Source organism: Piliocolobus tephrosceles, chromosome 4 (assembly GCF_002776525.5).
Source record: "Piliocolobus tephrosceles isolate RC106 chromosome 4, ASM277652v3, whole genome shotgun sequence".
In the NCBI taxonomy this organism is placed as follows: Eukaryota; Metazoa; Chordata; class Mammalia; order Primates; family Cercopithecidae; genus Piliocolobus; species Piliocolobus tephrosceles.
In genome coordinates this window covers 36774764-36793532 of record NC_045437.1, presented here as the reverse complement: position 1 = coordinate 36793532, position 18769 = coordinate 36774764, and the positions used below count along the sequence as shown (strand labels likewise).

The following is an 18769-nucleotide window of genomic DNA, read 5'->3' as shown; positions in this document are numbered from 1 at the left end:
TTTTTGGTGAAGAGCTAATCGAAGTTGTTGTTGTTGTTTAAATATTAGGCACACATAAGAGGCAACAAGATGTTTCTAGATAAAGAATTTGCTATTTTCTTCATGAAATGGACATATAATATTTTAGAAAATAAACACATCTCAGGCTCATAAATAGGGTATACTGACTCATTATGCTATGTGTGAGAGTTCAAAGACTGTGTGAAGATGGAAAAAAGAGCACACATGAGACCTATGGAAACTGTGAAAATAGGAAAAAAAGAAAGAGAGAGGAAAAGAGAAACAGAATTCTACAAAATTGCCATTAGCTACCTTATCACCAAATGGATAAACAAGTTACAAAGATAAAATCTTTGAAGAACACGCAGGCTTAAGACAGCTCAGGTATCACCAAAGCACTCTCTAAGTTCCCATTTATAAGATATATAACTGTGTGCCACAATTTCTATTAAAAAACATGCACAAAAGCTGCGCATTGGCGTAGCCTTGCCCAACTTCATGGATCAGGAAAACAGCCTCAGTGAAGGTAATTCACCAGGGGCGACGGAGCTGGAGCTAAATCTCAGGACTTCTGATTCTTAGTCCAGTGTTGCCTCTATTACACCATATCACACCGTAATCTTTTAGCTTCACTATTACTCAAGTTTTCTAGTAACTACTACCAATTGCTTTATGATGAAAAGCAGTACACTGTACTTAGTTACAGTTATAGGCTTGATTCTGAAGCCAGAATGCTTGCATTCAAATCCCAATTTTGCCACCTGCTACCTCTGTGGCTTTGGTCAAATTATAAGTCTCAGTCTCCTTATCTGTAAAATGGGGACAATAATAACACTTGCTTCATAGGGCTGCTGTGAGGATTAAATTAATAATACATATAAAGTTTTAAAACAAGCCTGGCAGAGTATAAGTAAAATAAAAGTATCATTATTATTATATATCTTACTTTGGATATCAGGTGTTCCTCACTTCATATAATAGATGTATTTCCCAAAAGCTGTATTAGAATATATTTGCTAAATTAATTTATATGTTAAACACAACATAGCAGCTTGCTATTTTTTAAAGGAAATAATTTTGTTATGCAAATAATATTTCTTCACTATGAATTTCTGTAATTGAGATACTCTAGTCAGTAAATTTGAATTTTCTTAAGGGAGAATAATTTGTTGCTTGTTTTTCATAATTACTTTTGTACTACAGAATAATTTGTTGCTTGTTTTTCATAATTACTCTTGTATTATTACCAAACATTAGTGTGCAAAACAATCACCCAGGGTTCCTCTTAATATGCAGATTCCCACCCCCAATCCCACAAAGCCCTCTTGAGTTGGTTTAGGATGGAGTCCAGAAATCTGCATTTTTAAACACCCCCCGCCCTGCAAAAAAAACAAAAAACAAAAAACTACGTACATCACTCTGATGCAGGCAGTTCACAAAACCACTTTCAGAAACACTGGCTTCCACACAGGAATACAATGGAGAGTGACAATTAGTCACCTAAATATAACTCTGGAAAAAATATATTTTCTCTCTGTGCATTTATCATTCTTCCTGACACAAATAACAAATGAACCTTCACTTGCTCACAGAGTGGCTTCTTTAAATATTGCCTACAACTCAACATGACTTTAAATGGATCCTTTATAGGTGCGAATGCTATTTGCACACATACATACACACACATATTCACATATCCAATATCAGACAAGATATGCACACTGGAAATTAAATTGACTGAACCAGCAAAAATGGCAGCCTATCTAGCAAGAAAAGTGACGTGGCTGACAGAGCTGTCATTCTGTCAGGCTGGTGGCCAGGGTCCAGGCTCCCACACACATCTATCCCTGTCTTATGTGTAAGCTAATAGCATTCTGGATCTACATCCTGCCCATTTCCCAGCCAGCTCCTTTCCTCTTCTTCCAGCAGCATCTTCTAACAAGAAAATGAAACTGAATCTGCCTATGTGTAGCTGAACAAGAGTCCTCTGTGATCCTGCTGTGTTTGAAAATTTTCATGGCTATTGCATTGCTAGGGCCAGGAATGAAACTTAAATAATCAATAAAAGTAAACTCTTCAAAGACGCTTTGTTATCATCACCAGTGGATATAGGTGAGTATACATCATGTGTAGGCAGGCACATTTGTGGAATGTCTAATTGTGCTTTTCTGTGATAAAGCGAGATACAGTAAATAAATCTTCATTTCATCACTGACAGATGTCAATTGCAGTGAAGAAAAAAAATAACCAGACACACATTATCAATTACAATGACCTTTACGAAAAGATCCTTTTAAATATTAGCTTCCTTTCAAATACTTTGCTACTTGGCAGTAAACAGTATACTCCAGCAGATGAATACAGGAGAAATAGCACTGAAATCCTAGCTAACCAATTACATGCCACAGACAGACAGTGCCATGAACTTAGTATGCAACAAATGCAAGGTGACAAAATTGGGTGGAAGCAAAGAGATGACAGCAAAATGCAGCAGCAGAAAGGTGTGTATTAGGATGACAGTGCAGTCCTCTGGAAAGCTCATTACGTTAGGCATCAAGAGAACTAATGTCTAGCTAGTTTCAGTCATTGTTAATTGCAGATCTCTAAGCTGCAGCCTCCTCACAAGTAAAGTGAGGATATGACATGATCTACCTACCATGCAGAGCTGCTATTATGCTAGCACAAATTCATTTGTAAACATAACGGAATCACCTCTAATGCAGAAAAATATCTTTAGATATTTTGAAAGTGAACAAAAACACTTTCAGCTTCAATTAATTCCTATTTAAGTTGAAAATCTGAATGAATCATTGTCCAAGAAAATATTAATTACCAAGCAGCCTCAGAAGAGTCAGAAAACTCTGAATAGACTATTTGCCAGGAGGGGATGGAAAAGAGAAAAATTAAGGAATTACTACTCACCCTCCACTCCACAAAAGTGTTCGCATTTTACAGGTGAATTCTATCAAATCTTTATAAAATAGATAAGTTCAAATGTATTCAAAACAGTTTGAAGGTACATATAGAACCGAAAAATAAACAAAATTTTTAGGAAGCCAGTCTAACACCTTAGAAAGAATAAACTACAATCACATGATGGTCATATCAAAGATGCCAGGATGGCTCAGTGTTAGGAAATCTAGTAATATAGTTCATCCCATTCATAGATCGAAGTACAAAAATTCTATGATCACTTCCACAGAGACGAAGGAATTCAATAAAGGCCTCTTGTGTTCGCTGCATGGGATGCTCTTCCCCTAGGTATCTGCATGGCTCACTCCCTCATTTCACTCAGGTCAAAGGTAATTTTCGTAGAGGTTCCGCCCTACCACTGTATCTAAAATAGCGCCTTTTCTCCCCGATCACTCTATGTCCCCCTTTTATCCCTCTTTTATCTATGTCCCCCTTTTATACTATTACCATCTAATATTTATATATTTATTTAATGTCTGCCTCTATTAGCATATAAGCTCCATAAAATGGCTGTATCCTACAACTTAGAGCAGTATCTAACACATAGTTGGTGTTCAGTAAATCTCTGTTGCATTAATAAATAAAGAATTGGATTCTTTCTTAACATCTTGTGTTTTCAAACATTATCACGTTTTATGTGGAAATACCATTAGACTGAATAATATAACTGCTGATATTTGATTTTTTTCACCTACAAAAAGGAAAATTTTGTAAGGTTTAACGTAATAGAATCATTCCTGTTAAAGTTCAAATTGAAAAAAGGATGTGCACTATCACTGATGTTTTTTGAAATTGTTCTGGAAGTAGTCAATGCAATTAGATAAAAAGAAATAGTAGGTATAAAAATTGGAAAGAAGGAGGTAAACTTACTACTTGCATATAATTTTATACCTGTACACCCCAAGCTAAGTGAATAAGAAATGATTTAAAACATACATAAGAAAATATAATAAACAGCTTGATACAGAACTAATATATATAAATAACACACATATAGGTAGCTGCACGGTATTTCCATATACAAATAAGTTATAAATTTAGTGTAAGAAAAGACTCTCTTTACAACAGCACAAAAAGATAAAATAAGTAGAAATAAACTTTAAAGGAAATGTGACAGGTCTATATGAAGAAAAAAGTACTACTGAGGGATATAGCAATGTGACTAGAAAGACAATTCTGTTCTCGGTTTGAAAGAACCAGTATTATAAATTCTGTCTAAATTAATATATACATATAACTCAAGTCCGCATCATTAATTTTTGAGGGGGAGGTTACTAGATAACTTAATAAAGTCATGGAGAACTGCAAGAATAGATAGACACATTCTCATAAGGATAATGAGAACAGGCAGCCCTACTAATAATGAAGACTGTTTGGTACTGATATTTGCAGAGCCAGACCAACTGACAGCACAGAACACAGAACCCAGAAACAGATTAAAATTCATAAGTACATTAGGTATAATAAAGGTACCATTTCAATTTAATGAGGAAAATTAAAATGTACAATAAAAAGTGCTACAGCAAGTGGTTAAACCAACTTGAAATAAGTAAATTAGAACTCTACTATGGTAGGTTGAAAAATGGTCCCCTTAAAGATATCCACTTTCAATCCTTGGAACCTGTGAATGTTCTCTCATTTGGAAAAAGGGTCAGTATCTTGAGACGAGGAGATAATCCTGGATTATCTTCGGTTGGCTCTAAATACTACGTAAGTATCCTTACAAGAGAGTAAAGGAGAAGACCAACACAAAGGAGAAGGCAATGTGAAGACTAGGCAACACTAAAGGGATGTGGCTATGAACCAAGGCATCAGGCAATCCTCTAGAAGCTAGAAGAGGCATAGAATGAATTTTCCCCTGGAGTCTCTGTAGAAAGTACAATCCTGCCAACATTGATTTCTGACTTCTGGCCTCTCGAACTGTGACAGAATCAATTTCTATTTTTTAAGACACCGAATTTGCGGTAATGAATACAATGACTTCACTCATTTCACTAAAATAATTCCAGGTGAATTGAAGATTTAACTCTAAAAAAAAAATCCATAAAAGTATTAAGTGGGAATCTGAGAGAATTTCAAGACTAATCTTGGATGGGAGATGCCTTCCTAAATAAAACCCCAAAAGTGCACCCCCCACCCCATTTCTAAATCTCACCACACTAAAATAAATTTTTTACATGAGAAAAACACCATAAACAAAGTAAAATAAAAAACGACTAACTGGGAAAAATACTTGCCATACATGATATACAAAGGTTAACCTCCTTAATATAAATAACATAAATCAGTAAGAAAAAGACAAATAGGCAAATGAGCCCCCTTTCTACAGCCCCTCGAGAAAAGATGCTAAAAAATTATAAAAAGGCTGGTGAAAACCACAAATTATACATTTTCACCTATCAGTTTGGCAAAGATAAAAATTTCTACAAGTTTTGCACTTGGTGGGCAAATATGTATGTCCAAAGATACTAATTTCAGTATCGTTTATGAAAGAAAAAGGCTGAAAACAATGTAACTTGTCATTCAAGAGGGTACAGTTTTTATAAAAGCATAATATAGCCATACAATTGAATAGTTACATAAAGTAAAAAGAATGAGCTAAATATGTCTGGATGGAGCTGGCCCGATCTTGCAATGTATACTAAGTAAAAAACAAAACCACAAATCAGTTTGTAAAACATGCTATATACCTGCATTTTTAAACAAACAATGTATCTACACGTATCTCTTTCTCTGGGAGGATATATAATAATTTGCAGCAGTTGGTATCTCCAAGTAGTAGAATGAAGGAACTGGGGATTAAGTGAAAGAGAGGCTTTCAAATTTCCACTGTGTACCTTTAGTACCACTGGATTTTTTGTTTGTTTGTTTTTACCATGTGTATGTACTACTTTAGATCTCAGACATGAAAACCACATACTAAATTGAAGTTACTCCTTTATCAAAATAACTCGTTATTAGATGTCAGAACAATACCCTGAAAATTCTAAGGCCAGGTTACTGGTCTGGATTCCAGTAATGACTTGTTATCCAGCAGGTTTTAAAAGTTATCTTCTGGATGTTTCATTTTCTCCAGTGGTAAGTTAGGTCTTTGACACCTTCTAATTATACATTGCTAATATTGCTATATTATACATTGCTAATATCAATGAATAATCAGCAAACAGTATTTATATCAATATTTTTCAAGATATCTCAATGATTTGTGTGTAAACATAGACACACATATTTGGAGCAGTTAACCATCGAAATAATGTACACCATGTTTAATGAAATTTGAACTATGACTGTTTTCTTAACAAATCTTTAGTATGTTTCTAAACAAGGTTTCTGAAGTATAAAAACAATCCCTAATAATGGCAAATACCTCATTAAAAACAGAAGTGTCAACACAGACATAATCTATAAATTTATCTGACTGCCGATGATGTGTTGACATGGATTAGTTTATACACACATAAATACTACTCAAATGAAGGCTAAAGCATGCTATTTCGCTGGCCAGCCTTGATATGACCTCTTAGTTGTTTTGATATTATCCAATTCACTGTTCAGAGATGTTCCATCTGTATTGTTTATTAATATAAATTGTGAACCACCACCATTGACATTACATAGTCTGTTCTGCTACAGTACATATAGCAGAGGACACAGTGCTTCCCCTCGACTGCCTCAAATCCTTTTAGCATCAGAGATGTTCCATCTGTATTGTTCATTAATATAAATCGTGAACAACCGCCATTGACATTACATAGTCTGTTCTGCTATAGTACATATAGCAGAGGATATGGTGCTTCCCCTCGACTGCCTCAAATCCTTTTAGCATTACTGAGCAATGTGCTTTCACTCGCAGCAGGAGCACCTACCTCTAAAACGCTGGAGAGCTGACAGTGCCTGAAGTGTCTTTCCCAACCCCATCTCCAACCATCACCAATGACCAACAAATAAGGGGGTATAAATACTCCAGCTGCCATGTCCCTGACCAGGACAACTCTGACCACAGTCTCCAGGGTTACCCTGCAGGATTAAGGTAAAGCGACCCTCCCTAAGACTTGGCACACTTGACGGCTTCATGACACACATCTCTACTCCCTACTGATGTTCTCTGGGAACATATCCTAATAATTCATCTTTATATAAATCTTTATCTCAGGGCCTGCTTCTAAGGAATGCATGCTAAGATGATGTGTTTTTATTTGAAGCAAAGTAGCTCCTAATAATGAGTAGATAGGGGACTGGGAGCAGTATAAAGGTGGAGTCGGTTAATAAAAGACTTTTTCCAGCATGTTAATGTTTTAAAAAGTAATCAGCATCCAGTTTTCTCACAATTAAAGAGAAAACTTTAGGAATACATAAAGACATCAAGAAAAAAACTTGAACATACCTCCAACAATACAAAAATACATGTCTGTAAGTCTACTCACTATAGCATTGTTAGTATTTACAAACTACTGAAACAACCTAAATATCCATACATAGAAAAATGGTTGAATTAACTATGATAAATTCATACAATGGAGTATGATGCAACTATGAAAATCAATGAGAGTGAGCTCTATGGACTGATGTAGAGTGTTTTCTAAGGCATACTTCTATGTGAAAAAGAAGCAAAGCCAACAAAAGCAAATTAACATGACTTAATTTATATCAAGTCATACACCAAAATATATAAAAATTTTTAAGTCAATCATACCTCAATAAAGATGGGGGATGAAAAGAAGCTAAAATACTAAACTGATCAATTCAAATTTCAAAAATGGCATAACAAAAAAAGTTGCTGACATATTTATAAATAGTATTCTCAAAGTTCACTTAAAGTTAAATTTCATACTAAAATGTTAATGAAGAAACATTTAGATAACCAACTACTTTGTGGATAATCACAGATTAGCAATAATTTTGTGATAAAAGTTGGTTGTGGGTAGTATTTATACATTGAAAATGGTGACATTTTACTCCACACATGTGTTCATATGTTGTAACTACACTTCACCAAAGATTTTCAAATGGAACTTAGACCAAAAAAAGAAAAAAAGATGATTTACATTATGCTATCCTTCATGTAGGAAATATGAGGATGTAAGAAGATACTTACATATCTGCTCAAGAAATACACGAAAGATACACCAGGAATAAAGAGATTATTTAGCTACAAGGGTGGATAGGAAAGGGACTGAAAAAAGGGGGACTGGGAACAGGAAAAGGGGAGCAGGAATGAAGGGGAAGAGACATTTCTCCAAGTAAATCTCTTTTAAAGTTCTGACTCCTAGAAGCATAGTAATATTTCACACACTCCAAAAAAATAAACAGAATGTGAAGGAAACCCAAAAAAGTGATATAAACACTAATAAATGAACCTAACTGCATTTCAAATGACTAACATAGCCACAATCACTGGGGTGGTGAAGAAAATATACTTTAAGGCTAAAGACGAGAAGAATTGTAAACAAACTATGCCATGTAGATAGGAAAAGTGATTCTTACAGGGATATAGGTTAGCAATTCTAAAACTAGTTAATGTATATGCCAGAACTAAACAAATCAGAGCTGGGTTTCTCATTAATGGAGAAAGAAGTTACAAATACAGAAAGGGGGAAAGTTAGGGAACCTGTGATACAGGACTGAAATCAGAAACATCAATTCAAACTCATGGTTTTAAAAAATATAACTACAGATTGATACATTCAGAAACACAGATGTGTGTAGATGGGTAGCTTAGTATGCATACACGTATTTCCTAGCTTTGTCACCAGAGGGGACCTAGAAGCAATGGCACTCTAGTAGCAAGGAGCACATCCAGCACACAGCCCTTGGTTTCTAACCACCGTTCTCCAACAAAAGGAGCCACGGCTCTTTGGAGAAGTGGTCGATTCTAGAATGTGGGTAAGAAAAACAAAGATAAATCTGTAATATCTTGTGGTGCCAGAAAGTAAGGAAGTACTAAAAATATATATATAGGGGCTTGAGAAAGATGACAGGAGCCATTCTGAAGGAGCTTCTATTGGCCAAAGCTGGAACAATTTGAGCAACAAAGTAAATGATAGTTTTGGATTTTAACTCACAGAATAAAGTAAGAGACCATACCAATATTTTAAAAATACTTGAAAAATAAATACATGTGGAAGAAGGAACAACTGTTCCTCTAGGTAGAATTCCAATTAATAAACACAGAAGGAGAGAGGGAAACAGAAAACCACCATTAAGCAAACACCATAGTAAAAACTGTTATAGGCAAATTCATTCACGGATGATAAAATTAGACAGCAAAATTGAGGAGAAACAGGATTTGCATAGTCTTAAAATATCACTTCCAAGAAGTGATCAACTGAAAATAGAATGAAATAGAAATAGAATGAAAGCAACTTTACAGTGGCGAAACTTGGCAGATACAACCTTCAGCAAGTGGCCAAAGTTAGCATCACCAGTAATAAGACATCCACTGAGAAGGACACAACATCTCTCTTGTGTTATTTTTGCCAAACATGCATGGTCTCATTCCAAATATAAGAAAATATCAAACAAACCCCAACTGAGGGAAAGTCTACACAATAACTGACCAGTATTCATTAAAGCATCAAAATCATGAAAGATAGGAAAGGTAACTGTTATGATAGGAGGAGACTAAGTGTGATGTGGAATCCTGGAACAGAGAAAGAACATGAGTGAAAAACTGGCAAAAACTAACTGAGGTCTATAGTTTAGTTAATAGTTTTTTGTTTGTTTGTTTTGAGGCAGGGTCTCACTCTGTCACCCAAGCTAGAATGCAGTGGTATGATCCTGGCTCACTGAAACCTCTGCCTCCTGGGTTCAAGCAATTCTCCTGCCTCAGCCTTCTGAGTAGCTGTGATTATGGGCACACGCCACCACGCCTGGCTAATTTTTATATTTTAGTAGAGATGGGCTGCCAGGCTGGTCTTGAACTCCTGACCTCAAGTGATCTGTCTGCCTCAGCCTCCCAAAGTGCCAGGATTACAAGCATGAGCTAATGCGCCTGGCCCAGTTAATAATATTACACTAATGTTAGTTTTATAGTTTTGATAATTAATTGTACTAAGATTATGTAAAGTGTTAAATTAGGAGGAAGCTGGGTGAACAGTATGTATGTACTCTCTGTACTATTTCTGCAACTTTCCTAAAAATCTAAAATTAAATCAAAAAGTTTAAAAATTTAGAAGCTGAAAATTCTGGTCAGGTGCAGAGGCTCATCCCCATAATTCCAGCACTTTGGGAGTCTGAGGTTGGAGGACTACTTGAGACCAGAAGTTCAAGACCAACCTGGGCAACATAGTGAGACCCTGTCTCTACAAAAAATTGAAACATTAGTTGGGTGTGGCGGTGCATGCTTGTCACGCTAGCTACCCAGGAGGGTGAGGAAGGAGAATCCTTTGAGCTCAGGAGTTTGAGGTTACAGTGAGCTATGATCATGCCACTGTACTCCAGCATGGGCAACAGAGCAAGATCCTGACTCTAAATAAATAAGTAAAAATAAAAACGGGAAATTCTATAATAGTACCTATCTTTAACGTAAATGTAGTTGGTTTGGTGGCTTTAAGAACCGCTACCTATTCATCCATGCTAAGCTATCTGAGGGAATACGAGCAGGCAGGATCTACTCTGCAGTGTTACTTACATACACAGCTCTATAAATAAAAGTGAGTTCATAATATCAGACCTACAAACTGCTTCATTTGCTTTTAACCCTCCTCAACTAACATAATGCACATAAGCAGTGATTTGTTTGTTGTTTTAATCATAGGCAGGATGGGCTTCATTCACATAATGGTTTACACCATGCTACAACTTTGATGGAACAGGGCCTAGTTTTAAAATTCACGATTTTAGAGTTTTATGATACAAACAAATGCCTAGGTTTAAGGACCACAAGTATCTGGCCTATTTTTCATATCTAAGTATGAAATAAGAAATAGACAAGTTAGAACTCAAAAACAACATTGTTATGTTCTCCCCAATTCATTAAACATAACAATTTTCCTATTTTAAAAAGCTATATTCTCACTTGGAATATGCTGGAGAAACCCAATATGGGTTGTCTTCTGCTGCTTTGGCATGACGCAAAATGGCTTCCCGAGGATTACTGTCATCGGTCTTGTCCAAAGCAATGTTCTTCACAATATAGGAAGAGAGAGTGCCCCCGTGGGTTCCAACTCGGCCGCCACGACCTGTCGCAAAAGAAAAAAAATCAAATTAGAAACTGAATGAGCATGAGGATACACAGGTATATCTGTGTACACTGTACTTATCTGAGCACAAATCTCAAGAGTACTTGAGTATCATCCTTTCAGCTTAGATTTATGACAATCGGAACCAAAGTAAGAGATCACCAAACCTCAACTTCCCCATAACACTTTTAAATAGGAAGAGATTTTTTTTGTTATGTCTCAGTTGCTTAAACTTACAGAATGGTACCAATATAGAAAAAATTACAGACAATGTGCCATCTATGTGCTTAAAAAAGTTCCTCTGGCATCAACATTTAGAATTCAATTAATAAAAATAACCAATATTCATTAGATGCTATTTAAATAAACATATCTTAGGGCTTGGCATCTTCCAAATACCTTACAGGTACCTTGCTGAGTATTACAAGAGAAAACAAATAAGCTGAACATACTGATTCATGTTGCTCTGCTGTACTATAATCTCCCTAAGAAACAGGAACCTCTTTAAGGGCAGGGATTTGTTCCCCACCGGATCTCGAGCAGCGAGTACAGTGACTGGTGCTCAGAAAGATGTAGGACTTTTTAGGAAGATAAACGTATGAAAAGCCAAATAACACGAAAAGACTCATTTCATAAAACAAGATAAGAAGAAACTAAATAAGGCAGGAAATAATTAACTGTGAGATAATTTGTATGGCCAGTAACTATTATGGCACTTAGAGGAAGATAGCACTTCAGGCTCAGGTGGTTGAACAGGTCTTTATGAAAGAGATGGATCCAATTTGTGAAAGTTCAGGAGGTAAACAAGGTTATTTTCAACAAGCAGAATGGGTTAAGTACAAAAATACACTGCTTCAGTGGGTATTTGGGGACAGGACTGAACCAACAGTAATCTCAGAAGATCAGAGCAGGAAAGAAGTAAGGTGTAAAGCTACAGGGGTAGATTTGATTTGGACTGTATAGAACCTTGAATCTCTGGAAAGACAATTGGACAGCGGGAAGGTTATGAAGGTTTGGAGGCTGTAGCAACATGAAAAGCTAACGGAGTTAGGGATTAAAGCTGTGTATAAGACAAATAGAAGTGAGGTGGGAGAGAGGGAGTGCCTTGAGACTAAGGTGCCTAGTTAGAAGGGTTCACAATAATCCAAGAAAGAATATTATTTGGAAACTTCAGTTAGGATGGTGTTAGAAAAAAAATGAAAAAAAAATTACAATAGATATGCAAAATGTTTTCTATGCTGAAGGAGCAGACCAAATAGAAACTACATAGATGATAACAGAAAATGAAATTCTAATGAAGGTATGTGCTGGTTGGCTTTCTTCTGGTACCTACGTCTTAAAAACGCTAAAGACTTTTATCCATCTTCTAGTGATATCAACACAAGTCTAAATGATGGCCACTTTTGCCTTATGTGAAACCTAATCCAGCCTGGATTCTGGTAAAAGTGCCCAGTGTTGTACATTAAGCCAATACTAAGAGCAGTGGTTTTAACACTGGGTTCCAAGTTCCACTGAGCCCCCAAGTTCCACTGAGGCCAGCTAGGAAAACTCAAATTGGAGACCAAGCAGAAAGGGCCCCCCCAGTCTTCCTCCCTATTTCAGCACAGCAGCTCAATTTTTATCAGCTTTATACATCCGGATTCTGCATCAGCTCTTCTGCAGTTAAAAAGAAAACATTTTTAAAAAACACTAGTAAAATCTCTCTGAAGACAAAGAAGCATCCAGGCCCAAAAGACTGTCCCAATTTTATATCAATTACCCCACCCTGCCTCTGAACCCCCTCTGCAGGTCACTAGCTGGATCACAGTCACCTGGGCCTGCTACAGGAGGTTCGGGTTTATGCGACTTCAGGGGATCCAGTCTGTCCTTCTCCAGCTGTTTCCTTGTACTCCGTTGGCGGGGCTCACGGAACATAGGCAAGGCATGAGCTACAAGAAGTCACATTTGAAAAATTTCATTATAAGAATAATCTTTCCATCCAAAAACATAGCTAAAAAGCATGACTAACTGAAAGATGAAATGGAAGTCACAATAACAGCCTTCATCTAATAATAAAAGACAGTCTTACTGTAGCCAATTAGCCAATTTTGCTTGAGACCAGACTCATTGCTCACCTCTCCTGGCAGCTAACGGCACTCAGGAAATACTGTTAAATATTGTCACGGAAACATCGGTGAGGTTCCCCATCTCCCAAACCATGGGTAGCAGTTAAAACTTAATTACTGAGGTTTCGAAAAGAAACACATATTGGGACTGCCTCTTATTTTTTCTTACAGGACCCAAATGTAAATAATGCCAACAGCTTGCTGTCAGTCCTGAAGTCTCCTCAGATGTCTCATAAACACTGGAATCACTTCACACATTTCTGAAATGTGACCACCTCTCAGGAGGAGTTGACAACACTGAGTAATCGGAAGGGAGGAACACTTACCCCACTGAAACTGGGATAAAGGTTGCTGTGAATGCAAGGGGTGCCTAAATCTCTTAATGGGGCCTTATCCCTCCTGCTATATGGTAGCAAAATAAGAAAATAAGAACCAAAGCAATATGTGTTCTATTGCTGTTGCTGTTTACTCAATGTCAAAATTAAATTTCAGAATATAAAAGATTATAAGAATTTAAAAGGAAAACAGTATAATATTCTAGGGGAAAAGCAAAGCGTTATTAGGGAAGTATTAAATAACTCTCTTTTTCTTGCCCCCAAAAAGTACCAGCACAATTTCTTTTGACTCTTACATGCAGATTAAACCCCCTTTAAAAGAAACTTTTCCCAGGGGACCAGGGGAAGGAAGTGAAAGGTTAAAGGGAATTTATAATATCAATAAAATGTCTGTAACACCTCAAACCTTCTACCTTCTACCTATACTGCCAACTAGGGCCAGACCATATCACTCACCAGTAAAACACGCCTGCCTTGAGTCAGGGGAGCTGAGAAACATAGCCACCGGTCACTCAGTTGGGCAACACAACACAACAGTATTTTTAGGAGGAGGAAAAATAGCTTTTCACTTCAAACGACTGGAGGAATTTAAGTAGGCCGCATGTAATTACATGAGCTAGACTGATTATGACAGTGACTTTAACACTTCTACTCTTGCAAAAAGTATCATGGGATCGCTTTACTGGTCATAAGCTCCAAGGGACTTGGTCTCATATGAGACCCACCACTAGTGAGAAAATCCGGCAGTACAGCGCCCCCTGGGCTCCAGACTGAGTCACTGATAAAGTCCACAGGGCCATCCGCTAACGATAATCGCTGTAGCATCCATTATTTCTTTCCTAGCTGTCACCTGTTGCAGGTTTGAGATTGTGGCTCTGGGAACACGTATCTGCCAGATTAATGAGGTTGTGTGACATATCTGAGAGAAACCACTCTGCCCTAGTAACCTTTCTACTCATACCCCAGGTAGTTAATTTTATATACAAATTCCTGTGGATCAGTCTAGCATACGGTCATAGAATTTCAGAGGAAGCTGGAACAGACCCTTCCTCTAGTTGCCATACTCTCCTGATTAAAAGTTAAGTTGTTCAACATCACATTGCCAGTCAGTGGTGGAACTGGACAAACCCAGGCCTCCTGATTCCAAGACCAGCACTCTTTCTTGTTTACACTTAGAACAGACTGTTACTCTTGAAAAAACTGCTATAATGTATTGGGCTCACATAGGCTTTTTCCTTTTGGGTTGAAAGCTGCAGAAATAACCCTGTCCCTGTGATGAGTCACAAAAGCCAAAGAGGTTAGCTGTTACATGACTCGTAGTCCCACCCAGATGAATGGGCAATCTTGTAATATTATGCCTGAATTCTGAGGGCTTTCTCTGTCTCTAAAGCTATGCAATCAAAACCACATGAGAGTAGAAGAGAGATGCATGATTGAGAGGCATGTTAACGACTTACGGGTGATGATGTAGTCCTGAGTTAGAGTCTCAGCTTGTTTTGCCTTCCGCTGGGTTTTAACCACACATAATTTTGCTCCCCTGAGGGGTGTAAAAGCAAATTGTTTTCTTTACTTGGTCTTAGAAACAGAAAATTTCATGTTGAGAACATGAGATACTTCCAGGAACATACTCTGTGCATGTACTTCATCTACGCAAGTCCTTGACCTTCTGAGGGATGGCAACAGATGGGTTCTCAGGGATAAAAGCTTAAACTTATGGAAAAGCAAGTCTGTCAGTCAGTGGTTATTACCAAGCAAGAGGGCTGGAGAGGTAACAGGGCAACAGGACACAAGTTTACAAAGCCTACAGGAATAATGTGAAATTTTAAGATCTTAATAAAATTACCCAACCTTTTAACTCTAAAGGTCATAGGGTTAAAATTTTAGTTTATGTCTCAGATGAAAGCAACCTGGGTGGTCTACACCCCAAATGGCATATGTCCAATTTTCAAATACAAGAGTACAAGTGTCTGGAACTGAGTTGGCTTGGCAGTGTTGCCAAGGGGCTACGGCCCAAGAATGTGTGGGATTAACCAAAAATGTGCTTCAAACATTGCACTTCTCCTTAGTAGTAGAGCGTTATCCTTTTCAAGAGAAGTAAATACAAATAAGTAAATTTCTTAAAGCAAAGTTTCCACAGAAAGTGCCTTCTAAATGGGTGCTATCAAATGAGGCTCATCATTTTCTCAAGTGAAGCAGACTCGAATCCGAAGTACATTAGCATTTTTAATTTCTTTTTTAAAAAACAAATAAAATCCTATTTGTTTTCAAATACCATAAATATACTTTATTGTATAAGGCCAGGATTCCAGCTCTAGTCCAGGAAGCTCTGAAGGAAGACGGGGCTGTCTGCTTCTATTCAGAGCAAAATTATGGCCAATGAATATTCATCAATAGAGGGTGGCTTTCCTTTCCTCAAAGGAGGTGGGACCTTAAAACAGGTTTATATGGGACCCCAGTGAATTTCACATGTGAATTTTAATGCTAGTTAACCAAGTCTTACTCTAAAGAAAGAGCTAATCAGTCACTGTACTTTAAGAGACAGAAACAAAACCATTTTTTTGGGGTGATGACACATATCCGTCTTTGTGCCTAAGCAAAATGGAAATAACTGAGGAACTGACTGAACCTCTAGTTACATTTTCAGACTTTTGAAATACAGTGGTATACTTAAGTTTGAAACTTGGGTGGGCATGGGGGTGGAGGGGAAACGTATCTGTGCTGTCCTTTTCTGCGGGCAGAGAATAATCTTGCCAAACACCCAAACCAGTAACTGCTAGAAGCCAAAAAAGAAAGAAGCGAAATGGACAAGCTGATTCCATTTCCTGTAAGTGGTTAGTTCCCTACTTTGTTAATCTCTTACATGTATCGCTGCTAATGCCTCTGTCCAGGGTGGTATGCAAAGTGGGCAGAACATTTCTCCCCCTTGCACTCAACATTTCAGCTAAACAACTGCAAATCCCCAGGAAACTTTCGCTTTGAATTCAGTGTGGATCAAGGGCAATATTCAAACCCTTTTTAAAGCACAATGTCAGGAGTTTGAGGCTTTACTTTGTGCCAGCTGCATTTTCTAAATGGGTGGATCTCCATCAAAGTGGGAAATGAACAAAAGCGGGGGGTGGGAGGGAAATCCCTCCCCCCAGTTGTTGTCATCCATCTAAAACAGGCAATACTTATGAAATACCTCTGACTCTTGTTGGGGTCGTAATAGACTTTAGCCAATCCATTTCCAGTTCCAACCATGATTTGGTTCAGCTTTGGATGCCACAGGCAGCGAACAACACTCTGCAAAGGAAAGGTGCAGTGGTTGACTAAAGAGGCCAGATAAAAATGGAAACAATCCTGCTGGTACTCTGATGGCTAGTCTACTATATCAAATATCATCCTGATGGTTTACCTCTAACTTTTATACATTTGCTTAAACCATAAAGTTGTGTTCCTGAAGTTTAGTTCCATTCCATCACTTATTATCTGGGTGATACTCCATAAAAATAAAAAAGATGTTCTCTTCCTGACATTATCTCCCTTTCTGGACAGCCTTGAAACCGCAAAATTGGGTTTCCCAGGTCCATTACCACGTGAGGCTGGCATCATGGAATGCTAAATCCACGTAACTCAGTTACACTTACCACTGAAGTGGATTTCATGCTCTTATACACATACAATATGTTCCTCTGGACGGCAGATTGAGACCAGGTGGTTATTGTTTTTAGTTCACAAAGATCCAAATCTCATAAAGCTTTTTCAGAAACAATACACATTTGTAGGCATTTAATAATGTCTCCCTATCTATGAGAAAAAAGCAGGATAATAGCAGAAGTAAAACAGATACAAAATATGAAGACTTGACATTAACCTGAATGAAAAGCAGTTTAAGAGAAGGTTCACTGGAAGTTATGATCCTATTAATTCATTACTGGTGAGGAAAATAAGTGGTGCTCTGGGACTGAAATGAACCACAAGTTCTCAGTGAGAACTATACCGTTTTTAATTTTTGTCTGTGGTAAGAGGGCAGAGGTGGGAGGGGTAGCGTGGACAGAATTAAACAGAAAAAAGATGAAGCTAATGTTGGTAAACAGAAACCCCATGTACTAGGTTCTATAGAACTCACTCTGATAGAACAAGATATGAGTGGAAGCATTAAATCAATGATTCTTAATAATCTATCACTTGCCAAACTATATATAGGGACTAAAGGGGAAAAGGGTACGATTAGATATTAGCATTTTATAATTCTAGTGGTAAAATGAAAATCATGACTACTGTCTCCTAAATCTACTTTGGGCTGAATTTCTTTGGTTCCTTGTCTCTAATCATTCCACTCTTTTGTTAAGAGAGAATACCTTGAAATCTCTGAGATCCTTTTTGATAGAACATTAACTCCCAGCTGGGCATGGTGGCATGTGCCTGTAGTCCCAGCTACTCAGGAGGCCGAGGCAGGAAGATTGTTTGAGCCTAGGAGTTTGAGGCTTCAGTGAGCTATGATTGTTCCACTGCATTCCAGTCTGGGTGACAGAGTGCGAAGGGAGGGAGGGAGGGAGGGAGGGAGGGAAGGAAGGGAGGGAGGGAGGGAAGGTAAAAATTCAGACTCCCATGTGAATGGTAAAAAAAAATATGCAAAAAAATAGGTAAATGGCTACAAACCCTTACCTGATATTCCAGAGGAATTAAGGAGAAAGCTGAAAAGAGTCTACAAGACATTTATTTAATTCATATCTGATTTAACAGACTTACTCTAGAAGAGTGGTTCTTAATCTATGTACCACTGAAGAGGACTGGGATATTGTACAGAAAAAATCAAATCAGAATGGCTGTGTTTTCCCCATTAGTTGAGGGGAAAATTAAGTTAAAAGGGCAGGTTTTCACAATTTAGGCTTTCTTTCCACAATTTTCCTCAAATCTATGGTACCTGCTACTCAGGTTAGCAAGTGCTAACAGATGATAAAACAAATATAATAGTGAGTAAATATTAACAGAAAAACTTGAAAAAATAAGATATATTTAATTTGATAGTTTGGGTATTTTGGGGAGGGGGGGTTGTTGTTGCTTTGTACCTATGCTTGTAAAACCTACTTTATAATATATACATTAAAAAGTAACATTTTCTCCTAATAAAATTGCTCCTGGTTGGGAAGATGGAATTAAGTTTATCAACAGCTCATGGTCTACAAAGTGCAGC

The 18769-nt window shown here is 37.4% G+C and overlaps 1 protein-coding gene across 1 annotated transcript in view; it reads right to left on the bottom strand.

The window, feature by feature from the left end:
* Positions 1–18769, bottom strand: part of LOC113225110 (WD repeat-containing protein 70) — a 57841-nt gene that overhangs the window by 17762 nt on the left and 21310 nt on the right. Inside the window, exons 4-7 of the mRNA XM_031935417.1 lie at positions 16775–16875; positions 15051–15130; positions 12965–13081; positions 10991–11153 (exon numbers count right to left, since the gene is read on the bottom strand). Of these exons, the coding sequence (XP_031791277.1) occupies positions 10991–11153; positions 12965–13081; positions 15051–15130; positions 16775–16875 (461 nt within the window). The remainder of the gene's footprint in view (positions 1–10990; positions 11154–12964; positions 13082–15050; positions 15131–16774; positions 16876–18769) is intronic.